This window comes from Malaclemys terrapin, chromosome 16 (genome assembly GCF_027887155.1).
Source record: "Malaclemys terrapin pileata isolate rMalTer1 chromosome 16, rMalTer1.hap1, whole genome shotgun sequence".
Classification (NCBI taxonomy): domain Eukaryota; kingdom Metazoa; phylum Chordata; order Testudines; family Emydidae; genus Malaclemys; species Malaclemys terrapin.
Genome location: NC_071520.1, coordinates 25,433,655 through 25,447,710, shown reverse-complemented (window position 1 = coordinate 25,447,710; position 14,056 = coordinate 25,433,655). Strand labels below are relative to the sequence as shown.

General features: G+C 43.4%; 1 protein-coding gene across 2 annotated transcripts; it reads left to right on the top strand.

The window, feature by feature from the left end:
• Positions 1–1,506: 1,506 nt before the first annotated feature.
• KMT5A (lysine methyltransferase 5A) lies at positions 1,507–12,556 on the top strand. 2 transcript variants are annotated; one of them, XM_054006542.1, is made up of 8 exons: positions 1,507–1,595; positions 2,328–2,428; positions 4,578–4,734; positions 6,832–7,051; positions 7,841–7,928; positions 8,373–8,432; positions 9,434–9,624; positions 10,821–12,556. In XM_054006542.1, the coding sequence occupies exons 1-8, from the start codon at positions 1,586–1,588 to the stop codon at positions 11,029–11,031; spliced, it is 1,038 nt and encodes a 345-aa protein (XP_053862517.1). In that variant the 5' UTR covers positions 1,507–1,585; the 3' UTR covers positions 11,032–12,556. The 2 variants fall into 2 exon arrangements, with proteins under 2 accessions (XP_053862517.1, XP_053862518.1); XM_054006543.1 differs by having other exon boundaries at positions 1,539–1,626.
• The last annotated feature ends 1,500 nt before the right edge of the window (positions 12,557–14,056 follow it).

The following is a 14,056-nucleotide window of genomic DNA, read 5'->3' as shown; positions in this document are numbered from 1 at the left end:
GGCATGGGGCTATGGTGCTCAGGCAGGCAGCCTGCCTGAGCCCTGCTGCACTGCCAGCCAGGAGCCATCTGTGGTAACCGCCTCCCAGTTGGAGCCTACACCTCACACCCCCTCCTGCATCCCAACCCTCTGCTCCAGGTCAGAATCCCCTCCTGTACCAAACTCCCTCCCAGAGCCTGCACCCCTCACCCTTTCCTGCACCCCAACACTGTGCCCCAGCCTGGAGCCCCCTCCTGCACCCAACTCCCTCCCAGAAATAAATTAATATAACAGCTGTTTTAAAGTAAGATGTAGGCTATTTTGAATTCACTTCACTATATTCTACATGTTTTAATACTGAAAAGTAAACACAGAACGGCTTTATGTTAATTAAAAGACAAGTTTAGTATAGCAATCATAGAATATCAGGATAGGAAGGGACCTCAGGAGGTCATCTAGTCGGACCCCCTGCTCAAAGCAGGACCAATCCCTAGACAGGAAAATCCAAGTGGCCCTCTCTAGGATTGAGCTCATAACCCTGGGTTTAGCAGGCTAATGCTTACACCACTGAGCTATTATAGCCTTGATGCCATAATTGTGAGCATTTTGTTTTAAATTAGGAAAAAGATTTGTATACAGGGACCCCACAAAATCTAATAGCCCTGGGCCCACAGAAGAGTTCATCTGGCCCTGAATGTAACCCTGCAGCCATGATGTATGGTTCAGTGGATAGGGCTCCACACCTGCATTCTGTACTTCCTGGTGCTGGGAAGTACAATGCAGAACTACAACCATGCTCTTTCAGTTACTGGGAGCTGAATGCTTTGTTTAAAATAAAATGTGCAAGGTTGTGTTCATCATATATGACAATGAAGAGGCACTTTTTAAATAAGCTAGACCCTCACATGTAATCCCATCCCAATGTGCATATGTGCACATAGCCAAACCTCTTGGAACCGGGTCTAGTTAGCAGGATACACAGAGCTCAGCAGAAGAGTTTTGCAGTCTCAGGGGAGTCAGCGTTGTCTTTTCAGGGCTCCAAATATAAGTTAACTCAAGTAGGAAAAATAGCCGGTTGGAGGGGGGAGGGAAATGCCGGGAAGGGAAGAGTATAGAGCCAAAGATTTGGAAAAGTGGGGAGAGATTTGTGTATGTAGGGTCCGTATTCTGCACTGTTCCCTATAGGGGCTCTTATGTACAACCAACTTGAACCCCATATACAGTGGCTAGGAGTGCATAAGGCTATTGTCAAGCGATCCAGAACTCTCACCCAGCCCAGCAAAGGAGGGAGAACTCCTGGTCTGACCTCCAATCACAGGCCCCGTGCTTTTCGCAGTGGCCAATCAGCGACCAGAGGACGCACATTTAAACACCCTTACTGGGAGGGAGGCGTGCTGACTCAAATGGAATGGGGAAGGCGGGACATTCCCCTGCGCACCAATCAAAGAGCGGGGAGATGTGATAGGCAAGTGGAAGCGCCAATCAGGCAGCGGAGAGCGGCTCCGTGTATCATCTCTTTGGAGCAGTCCGGCTACACTGAAGGTTCTCGGAGGGGGACCTCCTGCCAGGACAGCTTCGAGCCGGGCTTGGCTCCGCTCTCGGAGCCATGGCTAAAGGTACCCGCCCTGACAGGTGCTGGGGGGGAGGGTAAGTTATGGAGGGTCCGGGGGTGTGCGTAGGGGCTGGTGACCGGGCGCCTATGGGGGCAGAGAGAAGCGGGCAGGGAGTGGCTGGGTTGGCGCAGGCACGTGGGGGGCGAGGGGCGCTGGAGTTCTGAGGACCGGGTGGGTGGGAATGGAGCTGGGGTTCTTGAGGGGTGGGGGCTACATAGAGGGTGGGTGTGACGTGGGGGTGGTAATTGGGCTATAGAGAGGGCTGGGCCCTGAGGGGTGCGTGGTGCCCTGGGGGGGCTGGAGCCTGGGGGGGTGACTGGGTCCCGGGGGGGGGGGGGACTGGGTCCCGGGGGGGGGGGGACTGGTGACTGGGGGATGTGTGTCTTACGGAGGGCGGAGTGAGTGGGTAGATGGGGGGTATTGTGGGGGTCTAGGAGGCGTGTGTTACGGGGTGGGGGGGTGTCAGATACCGGCTCCCTAAGCCCAGGCTGGTTTGCCCTCTACCGCTGCTGTGGGCTCCCCTGGGGGGCAACATGTCCTCAGCAGCGGGGGAGGGAGCTCGGCGGCGCTCCTCCCCCCGTGCGGGGTGCGCGCTGGGCCGGCCGGCCTGGGCTTCCCTCTGTGCACTGAGCCCTTGAAACATGGCGCAGGTGGCGGCGGCGGCTCCGGCCGCTGCCGGGGACTGAAGCGGCCCCGGGCATGGCTCTGACGCCCCCATCCCCTGCTCTCCCCTAGGCAAGACCATGTCCAAGCCCCGGGAAGGCAAAGCGGAGGCGGCGGCGGCGGCTCCGGAGAGCACCGAGAGAAGGGGGCCCGGCCGCCCCAGGATGAACGGGGTAAGCGCCGTGTGTCCCCCACACTGGGGCGCGGGGGCTGGGCCCTGGCCGGGAAGGTTCTTTCCTGCCACTTCCGAGCGCGGGCTGCGGCGAGGCGGCTGGAGCCGCCCGGGGAACTGGGGCCGGGGAGCCAGGCGAACCCCCCGGCTCCTCCCCGGACAGGGCCAAGCTGCAGGAGCGCGGGGAGGCAGAGTCGGGGTGTGGGGAAAGAGCCGGGCCTGTCGCCGCGCTCCCCTCTGCGAACCCCGGCTAAGGGGCGCCCGGCGCTGCTCCCCGCCCCGGCAGACGTGGCCATGCAGCTAGTCCACGGGCCTGGCCCCGCCGGGGCTGCCAGCCGGGAGGAACTTGCCGCAGCAGACGCACTGAAATCAATGGGTCTACTCACGTGAGTAAAGTTCCTCGTGTAAGTGCTGGCAGGATGACGCTGCCGTTGTTGTTGCAGTCGCTTTGCAAGCCTTAGGCAGGATCAAAGCTTCACCGTAGCCTCAATTTTGCAAGCTGATCCCCATTCATTGAGGCTTTGGCTGGGCTTAAGAGTCTGTCTGTGGGAGTCGGGGGGGTGGCAGCAGAAGGGATTATGGTAGCGGTGTGAACACCTACAATTACTGCCTCCCTCCCTCCCTGGAAGAATTTGCAGTCTTAAAGCCTGGGTCTTCCAAATACTTGCCTATGTGCCTGACTTTTAGCATGGGGTTAGTGGTATTGAAGTTAGAGCATCTGTAAGTGCCCACAAAATTGGGACCTAAATGCTACAGAAAGAAGGAAAATATTTATTTATAGACCTGTGAGAGGGGTTGATTTCTCAAGTGAGGGGGGTATGTATACATTTATAAATGCAACTAAACAAGCCGAGTGAGCCTTTAAATGGCCAGGAACTAACAAAATTCTTCTATCGGAAAAAGATTACAAATTACAGATAATTCAGACACAGAGCACTAAGGTTATAACATTAAGGAGTTTATCCGATTTTAAGGTTAAAACATATCTATTTTGTTCCACAATAGGCTCCCTTTAATTTTCAGTGCTTATGCACCCATCTGTTGGAATATGTGGTACATCTTATGCTTTAACTGTAGGGTTCCTTTTTTAGTGAAAAAAATATATATTTTTTTTGTTACAGCTGAAAATCATTTTTTTTGTGTAAGAAATATAGCCAAGGCAATCTTGGTTCTGGCTAAATTATGTCAACATATCATGACACCATGGGGTTGAACAATCAGAATCACTAGATAGACACCTAGGAGTTAAACCTGGGAGAGGGGGGAGAAGATGATGGTACTCTTCTAAGCCCTCCACATAAGCCCTTCCCACACAAGTACAGAAGCTGGGACTGGATAATGTGGATGGATCACTCAATAAATCACCCTGTTCTGTTCACTTTCTCAGAAGTGTCGGGCACTGGTTCTAACCTGTTCATACAGTGCGCTAGAAACAATGCTGCTTAATTTTAAAATTGGTCATCCAGTTCTTTCTGATGTCATTGGTACCTCTGTGTATTGTAGGTATTGATGTGTGTCCTAGAATTGATTTTTGGAATGGGGGTGGGAGGAGAAACTGCAGAGAATTACCAAAGCTGAGTTTTTAAAAAACTAGCCTTAGATCAATTTTGTTGCTTGCCTTTTTAGTGCAATTTTAGCTCCCTAAATAATGGAATATACTTGTCTCTGTTCTGCACTACTGTGGAGAAAAATCATCAAAACTTAAATAGTTATTCTATTAAAAATAAGAAACATTTGAGAGAACCTTAATTATGTAGGTCCATGAAAAAAATATTAGCACCAAATGCTGCCCTCAGGTACCAGCATTGCACCTTGTGTTTAAGTCACTAGGAGCTATGTACACATTCAAGAAAAGAATTTAGGCCTGTACCCTAACACTTAATTCAACTAACATGATGCATTTAATTTGTTTTTGAGGAAGTGTCTGTGCAGAGAATTTGCATGGCAAGTTTTGCTCAAGCTATTACCAACCAGAGTGATATGGTTTTGAACACAGATGGTTTTTATGTATATATTCTCTGCTATTCAGATGCAAATATGCTGCAGTAATGTAGGTGTTGGCTTATGTAGCATGATCCAGATACCAACTGGAGGTTTGAGATTGATGAGATTTCTTTGATGTAATGAGCTTTATTGGGTCTCTGTTTTAGGAGAACGTATTTCTTGGCCAGTCCAAAATCTACACCTACCTAAGTTCTAACAAATCTCCTGGTGCTCGTCCTCCACTTCAAGAGGAAAACTCAGTCATGCATCATGAGGTGAAATGTCAAGGCAAAACACTAAATGAAACATGCAAAAGAGGAGACGGTAAGATTGACCTTACAACCGTTTGCTTGTGGGTTAGAAAACATGCCTTGTCTATGCCCTGTGACTTTTTTCCCCAAACTTTCAAATTGGGTACAACTTAAGATCCCTTTTTTGTAGATCCCCTGCCTTCCCAGCAAATAGTTAGTGTGTATGGAATTTCAACTCTCTCGCGAATACTGATCTCTCTTTACCAATTTCATTTAAATTAAATGATGCAGCTGCTTGGTTAAAATTTCCCTCTTGGCTTATTTGTTTTCTTTTCCTGGTGTAGGACTTAAATATTTAGTTCTTAATATTCCCTAAATTCCCTGCATGCCCCATTTGTATTTAATCTCTGTGGGTCACTTTGCAGTTTGGTTTGTCCTCCTTTGCATGTTTATTACCCAGAGTTGGTTTCCTCTGTAATTAAATAGTAATCAAATTTGGTGCCAAGGAAACACCAAGCCAAGAAATGTATGAAGCAGCCATGTAGTGTGATGAGAGGTGCTGGTGTTTAGATTTAGTGTCTGTGTGGCTAGAGTTAAGGGTGTGGTGGGGGAAAGCATCTTTCGAAAACTGTTTCTTGGACTAGAGCACCAATGCTAGAAAGCTGGTAGCTGCTTTTTCATTGTTACAGAAGTAGCTCTATACACCAAATGGGAGTGTTTTGTAGATTAGTTGGAGAATCACTGATCTGTTAAACCGTAGGCGCTCACCAATTTTAGCACTTATTAAAAACCTTTTTACTTAGTTGACCAGGATACAAATCTTACCTGAAAATTTGTATGTACAAGACACTGGGTTGCATGCAGTTAACATCTCTTCCTGGGTTCGTGGAATTAGTCCGACACTAACTAGTTTTATTGTTGCTTGTTTATTACTAGGATTTCTTACGCACCAATCGCTGTGGTACTTGGGTGTCATTTTAAAAAAAAAGCCAGTTCACATTTCCATTAAACAGAAAATAATGGCTTAAGCCACATCAACCTAGCTGCAAACCTAGCAACAAAGAAAAAGCCAATAAAATAAAAGCACGTCCTTTCTTAAAAGTGGCTGGGATGGACCAATAGAAAATGTGTTCCAGAAATAAAGAACCTCCCCTGTCAAAAGTGAGGGCTCTGGAGATAGATGGTAAAAGGACTCAGATTGCAATTTGACAATGCTTGGGGGCCCGTTCCAATCGTTACTGAAGTCAATGCAAGTCTTTCCACTGCCTTCAACAGTGATTGCATCAGGCCTAGAGACCTAGAGGTTTCTGATAAAGGCTCCAATTCAGCAAAGAACTTAAGCATGTACTCAACTTTTAAGCATGTGAGTAATCCCATCCCTATTCAGCAAGGCTCTTAAAACTAATTTAAATCTTAAAATTAAGCAAGTTTAAATGCTTTGCTGAGTCTAGGCCATGAGGTCATTCTAGGCCAGGAGAAGGTCTAGAATGTTTTATCTGTGATTTTTAAAAGCCATTTACCTTCAGAATCTACTAGGAATCCTAGAGACTTCCACCCACATTCTGACTCTGCATTTACTGATTGTACCAGCTGCAGCTTGTAGATTTGTTACAATGTGTATAATAGGAACAGCAATTTTGATTCCTTTTGTTTCCTTTGTTTTGTTTTTGTTTTTGATGGCACTGGCCTCTTGATACCAATAGCCACTAAGTATGGGACTATAGTCCCCCAGCAAACTCCTGAAGTCACTTTCCTTGCAGAGTATTCATCTAGTTCAACATGGCAAACTTGCTGGCTTGGACAATAGTGCAATTGTTACAAAACTCCCTTTGTAGTGTCTGTGATGTTGAGACTTGGGAAATTCTTTGTCTGGATAACATCTTTAACTAGACATAATACTTGGATTAAAATCCTTCCCCTCCACCCTTTATGACCTGTAGGAATTACTCATGATGCATCAACAGGTAACTTGGTCCAATTTGGCCCTTATAACTACTTACTTTTTGCCATGTAACAGAATAAATACAATGTTTCCCCATCCTGCCCCTGTAATTTGATACAGATAAAATACAGGTTAGAAACCTTTAAGAGTTTAGGGCACTTTGTGATATAGAAGAAAGGAAAGCTAGAAGACATCTTATGTTAGTCGTCCTACATTTTCCATCCACAGGGAAAAAAAGTACTCTTAATACAATAGAAGGTGCTATAAAACCAGAAGACCAGAATGATAAAGAAAGTGGGTGTGATTCTTCAGTGTCCTTTCCTAATCAAAAACAAGAAGCTGCAGAAACTCAGAAAAACATGCCTCTGCCTTCTGATTCTACTGATGCAGCAAATGCAAAGCAAGCTCAGAAGAAGGTGGTAAAAGCAAAACCTGGACCAAGGAGAAAGTAGGTGACATGTGGGAGCAAAGGCATCCATATGCCATATCTTGGATTTTTTTAAGCAAATGTGCCAGAAATATTTTCTGCTATAGTGGCTTAGGGGTTTTATTCTGAAACCTACCCTAAAGAACAATCCAATGTAAATTCTGTACTATGATGTAAGCATTGATATGCCTTGCAAAGGATTTTTTTTCTTGAACATATAGCTTTCTAGCTTGTATATAAATTGGTGTGCATTTCCACTAATCTTAACTAATGGGAACTAACAAAAGTGGTTAAGACCTCATTTTTGAGGGGGGGCAAAACAAGAAGTTCTTTGGCCAGACCCAGGCTGTTACCTTTATAGCTAGTGATCTGATGGCTGAGCTGGTATCTAAGCTCACTTTTGCATGACCAGTGTAAACCAAGGTTTCGCCGTGTGATGGGTGCATCCCTCTCCAGCAGCAGCCAACCATGGAGCAGGTTTAATGATAGAAATTCTAGAGCATCTTGGGTTGAGACACACACAGGTACTGTATAATAGTAATTTGAGCTAATTCTCTACACTTTGAGAAATATCTTTCTCATCTCAAGAGTTTGAGCTGAAATACTGGTGATGAGACCAGGTGGGGAAGAACGGGAGTGTACAAGGTGTTGTATCAGAATGAAGGGTGCAGATGATAAAAAAAATCTTAAGTTCTGAACAGCCATTTCTCAAATCACTGTCTTGGAAGTAAAAGCTTCTTGACCCTTTTGGGTTAGGACAGTGAGGCCAGAAAATCTGAAGTATTTATGTATTCTTTCCTTATCCCTCAGAGCGCAAGGAAAAATATCACAGAATCGAAAAGTGACAGATTATTACCCTGTTAGAAGAAGTTCCCGGAAGAGCAAAACGGAATTGCAGGTAGTGCTTTTTGTATAATCCATCGAATCCTGGCAGTTTCCATGCTGCCAGTCAAATGAAAATTTCGTATGATGAATGCAGATACTTGTAATCTCCAAAGTACTGTCTAGGAGAGGTCTTAGGAAAAGTGCAAATAACAAATGCACAATATAACTATATAAAGTAACACTTCCTCATAAACGGCAAAACCTAAATTTGGATTCCTTTAGGATGCCTCCCAGTTGCTCGTATGGAAAAACTGCACATTCCTGGAGAGCAATTTGAAATTTTCTCTTCAATGTTGTAATATTTCTGACAAAACTGACATGCTTGAGCTCTAAATAGAGCACCACAGAGTGCTTAGAAAAGTGAGATTATTACCAGATAAACACCTTCCTAAAACACTTATCTTAAAAAACCCTGCAGAAATCCTAGTAGCAATACTATGGGTTTTTCTTTTTGCAGACTGAGGAAAAGAGGAGAATAGATGAATTAATTGAAAGTGGGAAAGAAGAAGGAATGAAGGTAACTGCTACACCAACTTAAATAGCATGACACTGCATCTGTATGGTAAAAAGGTTTTATTGTCATGACACTGAACAGTAAATGTAGGCTTTTCCTTGTGGCATTGAATGGGAGTGTGGTGGTAGTGGCACTCCTATCAGTTTGTTAGCTAGTATCAGTTACTGGAGTTAACTCTGCTCACTGCCTGGGGGCCTTGTTGCTGTTTTTCCCTTTCAGAAGTAAGGGTTTGTACTTCTTGTCCCTGCTAACCTGGGGAGGAGGAGGGGAACTAAAACTTATTATCTGATCAGAACTCCTGAAGCTGTTCCGTCTTTAATGTTTGCAGATGTTTGAAGGAATCATTTAGGATGTTTGAAAGGGCTACACTGAAAAGTGATGTGTTCAAATTAATAAGGAAACTTCTGTGCTAGTAGCAGGAAAACTTCCCTTGTGTGTGTTAGGCAGTGGAATAGTGATCCAATGAAGTGATGGATTAGATAATAAAATAGAGAACATGTTGTAGGGAACAAAACTGTATTGGCTTTGGACTAGACTAGCTTCCATGATAGGCCTTTCTGCATCTCTAACTCTTATTATTCTATGTTGCAGCCAAATTGGACACTGAGGGTATCTCCTGGTCTGCAATGGAAAGACTAACTCCTCCCCCCACCACTCAAAGAAAACAAATAATTGCTATAAAAAGATGACTAATCCCACTTTTCTGCATTTTTCAGTCCAGTTGACATTGGTCTTTATTATCTAGGAAACCGTCTATCTAAATATCTGGTGATCTGCATCCCTAAATTCATCCCATGTATCTCCCCTAAAGTTGTGCAATCTGCTGCCATATCTTGCTATCTAAAATACTTGTTCATATGTGCCACACTCTTATATTGGTGCTAATGTCTCAAAGACAAATCCTTATAGGTTCCCTTTCCCCCAAATAGGTAGGAAATAGATTTACTTAAAACAGTTTAAATATTTTGCAGCTTTGCTAACTGAGCTCCTTTTCTCCTTGACAGATTGACTTCATTGATGGTAAAGGGAGAGGGGTAATTGCTACCAAACACTTTAATCGAGGAGAATTTGTGGTAGAATATCATGGGGATCTCATAGAGATCACTGATGCTAAAAAGCGAGAAGCTGTGTATGCCCAAGATCCATCCACAGGCTGCTATATGTACTACTTTCAGTATTTAAGCAAAATGTACTGGTAAGCTTTTGATTCTGTTTGTTTTTAAAGTTTAAGGGATATAATAATAGAATAAGTGGATGCTTTGAAGGTGCCAGATCTTTCAGTTTTCCTGCGAAGTGTAAAAGTTCCAAGCTCAGTTTACCTTGAGATATTTGCTTTTTATTTGAATATATTTTTCACTCGTATTGCTTGAACATTCAAAATTACATGCTGAGTATCTCTTCTGGTTATAGTGAGTGAAGTTGGAATTAAGAAACAGTATGTCTTAGTGGATAGATTTGAGGTTCATAGATCAGCAGCAGAGCTGAGAATCTGGCTTTCTGATTAGCTTTATTTACCTCTGTATGTTAACCTTCCTCGCCAGGCTGGATTTTGCTTTTAAAAGCAGCCCAAGAATTGAAGAGTAGTAATATACCATGATTTACTTAAAATTACTGCAGCTGATTAAATCAGTAACTAGTATCGATTAAATATTGGAACCTAAGTCTATTGTAACAAAGTCCTACATATTAAATATCTTTGACAATTATCGATTCTAATGGTCTGACTTCTACCATGCTGTCCCAGTGACACCTGCGCTTAGATACTATTGCGATAGGCACTATACAGCTTCAGGTAGATGCTATGGCACAGCAACGTGTGGACCCACTTTGGGAATATCCACAGTCAGTGGAGACTGAGCATGTGTTGGACACTAAGCATACCCGGCCTTAAAGGAGCAGGGGTCTTTTGTGCATCCTTTTGCTGGCTGACACAATATCTTCTGGGGAAGCTGTATGTAAGACAGCAAACCCTTCTGGGTGGTTGCCCTATGGCTGCTAATGGGGAGAAAGCAAAATCTAGAGAAGGAAGGGATCCACAAAAAGCTTAGTAAGCGACTCTAAGTCAGTTCTAGAAGAAATCCATGGCTGAGTTGAAAGACCCTTTTTTCACAATTGTAAAGTTGTAATGAATATATGCCGTGGGACGTTGACTTGTGGTAATGTAAGACTAACTAGATTTGTTAGAGCAGTTTGGTTAAGCTTGTTCTGCGTATCAGGGCAGTAGTGGCATCAGGATCTCTAGTATTTTTTGTCTGTTTTCAAGCCTTGTGCTGACTGCATACTTTCTTCCATCTCTTGATTTTTTCAGTGTGGATTTAACCTCTTCTAGTTGTGAGAGTGTGACTTGTGTGTGCTGTGCAGAAATCTTCCAATCTGTGTTTGTTCTTTCAGTGTCGATGCTACAAAAGAGACTAATCGTCTGGGAAGGCTGATTAATCACAGCAAATGTGGCAATTGCCAAACAAAGCTTCATGATGTTGACGGCGTACCTCATCTCATACTGATAGCCTCGCGAGACATTAAAGTGGGTGAAGAACTATTGTATGATTATGGAGACAGGAGCAAAGCTTCCATTGAAGCTCATCCGTGGCTGAAACACTAATTCATCCTTCTTTGGACTGAGCACTGTTGAAGAGAGTTGGATTTTTTTTTTTTTTTTTAAACACCGCTATCTTAGTGGATTGCTTCTGGTGTTTTAAAATTGTTTAAAAAAACACCTTTTTGCTCTGAAGTATTTAAATATCTGTTACAGGTTTCCAGACAGGCTTGAACAGATGGTCGTAGATTACTGAAACTTTTTTATTCAATTTTGTACATTTTTGCAAATAGATTGATCAGTGCTTCCTGAGTATGCAGTCAAAGACTTACGCATATTTTATAAGGGGGGAGGGGAAAAATTAAATCTGAATCTCTTGGTTTATGCTCCTGCTTTGGCAATGAAATCTCATGTCCTGTTTTAAAGGGGGAAGCTATCAACTGTTCAGCTTGATGGTGACAGATGTATCATATGTTCTAACTCTTAAGTCATTGATTTGACTACTTGTCAGCCTTTTTAAACCTAGTACTGACACGCCAAGGACCTTTTCATGAATGAAGCATTGCTAGGATCATTCTTAACTACTCTGTGCTAGGAGTCCAGTTTTTCCAGCGCACTGCCCCTTGTTGGCAACAAATGCACCACAATCCACTGCAATAATGGGATTGAATGATCAACCTGGCTGCCTTCTTCAGAGAGACATAACTCCAATCCAAATGGAGTTGGATTTTTATAAACTGGGTTGATGCCTATTAGAAATGTGAAGATAAAACATGCAAGTCATCAAAATGAGGAATTGCTTTTTTGGCGTTACTGTGTTTTCTAAAGTTTGAGATGGTACCTTTTTTATAGTTGGTGGCTGATTTGAGGGAGTTTTGTTAGAGGGCTTTTTAAAAAACAAAAGGCCTCTCTACAAACATATTACCTCCCAACGTTAATTGGCCACATCAGAAACTGAATTATTTATTTACTGTGAATGCTGGAAGTGGATCAGAGTGTTTCCAAAATTTGGAATCTTGTCGTCATGTGCATCTTCAGTCTTGCTTTTGGAGTTATGCATATGCATTGAAGAGAGTAGATTCCTTAGGGCCTGATCCTGTAAGCTGTCATGCACTGTCTGGTCCCATTGACTTCATTGGGAGTTGAGGGTGCTTAGCACCTTGCAGAAGATGCTCAGTACATCACAGGTTTGGGCTCATTATTGGGGGAACCAAATCCATAGTATGGGAAAGCTATACAATGGAGATCCTTACAGTGAATATGAACTCTTATCAATTGAAACGTTTGCCAAGGCATGCTTGGCATGTGTGTAGCTGAAAGATGGCCTTAGGCCACCAGCCACGCTTGTTGCTGGAAAATGTCAGCAAGAGGTCTGTGGCTTTATTAATGTCCTCTGCTTCTCCATGTTCTCAAAGCTGCTCCTCCTGCTCATACCACCCAAGACAGTCTTGTGCACTTGTATGATAGCCAGGGTAATACAGTCCAACCTATGTGTTTCTGCAGCAAGAGAGGTGGGTTAGTGATGTATTTTAAAAACATAAACTTGAAGAAAATGTCTGTAAAATAAAGATATATATTTATTAACAATGAATTGGCTGTTGTGCCTGCCTCTGTCTCAGATATCTTTAAGCAAGCTGTGAAAATGGTTAACCCTTAGATGCCTGTTGTCATCTTCTACTCCATCCAGTGAAAGCTCAGGAGGGTGGATATGTATATGTCCATGGTCTCTTACCACCATCAGTATATATTTTGTATGCAAACTACTTTGGGGCTTTGAATTAGATGTGGGCACAGCAGAGTTCCTTCTCCTCTCTCTATTAGAGAAGCCAAAAATGTGTGCAGGTTCCCTTGTTCTGAAAGAGCTTCTCCCTCTGCAGCATGGGCTAGTGGCTAGAGAACAGACTTGAAACTGGAACAAACCTGTGCTTTATTATACCACTGGCTCACTGTGACCTTGGACACATCCCTCTTCACCTTTGTTCCTCAGTTTCCCCTTCTTAACTCACTGTAGAGATGCCTACCTTCCTCAGGAATGCTGAAGCTGTCAGTTTTCTCAATTGCTCTCTCTCATGTGCAGAGCTAGCCTATAAGAAACTCAGAACCTGCATCCGAAGAAGTGGGCTGTAGCCCATGACAGCTTATGCTCTAATAAATTTGTTAGTCTCTAAGGTGCCACAAGTACTCCTGTTCTTTTTGCGGATACAGACTAACACGGCTGCTACTCTGAAACCTGTCAGAACCGGAGTAGATCTTACCACCTTTCCTCCCTCCCACCCCCCTCACCTAAATTGCTATCCTAATAGCAGCATGCCTCTACTGAATTAGAAATGTTCATGAACACTCCCTCTAAGTAACAGGCAGGCATGGTGGAGGACACAGACCTTTGTGCCAGAGTTATGCTTTAATTTTGTTAGCACCAGCTGCTGATCTGGTGGCTGTGTTACAAACAGAATAAGACTATTTTTGGATGTATTGGCCCAATAGACTTTTTCATACTTAATTAAACTAAGATTCTATCAGTCCTCAGACCCAGAAGGGTTATATAAGAAGCATCCCCACTGTTGGGGTGTAATAATGTTTTGAAGATGGCAAACCCTGTGTGACACCCATCCATTGCAGAAAATTATCCCCTATAAACACATCTTTCCAAGTTAGGTATCTTTGATATTGCTTTACTAACATTCTGTTACTAGTGAACACATTTGAAAATTACACTGCTGTTTTTCCACCTTCTGTGCAGCCATATTAACCGGCATTCTTTGTTACTAAGTATAGATATACTGTATACATCAACTGACCTATATTCTGCCTACTGCTAGCATATAAAAGGGAATCAAATGAGATCATAGAATTCACTTCCCTTTTGAAAGGAAATAAGATATTCTTGAGTCTTTTAATTTTTCCTACTATTTACATGTCTAATCAGCCTCATATCTAATGCTGTTAAAATAGCTGTTGTCTTCCTAGTTGTAGATTTAGTACAAACCTCAGAGATATTAATTATCTCCCCTACACCTACCTTCCATCTGTTTGACCTAAATGCATTTAGTAGTGGAGTGCAGCTAGATAATTAACTTTCCTATCTCTTATC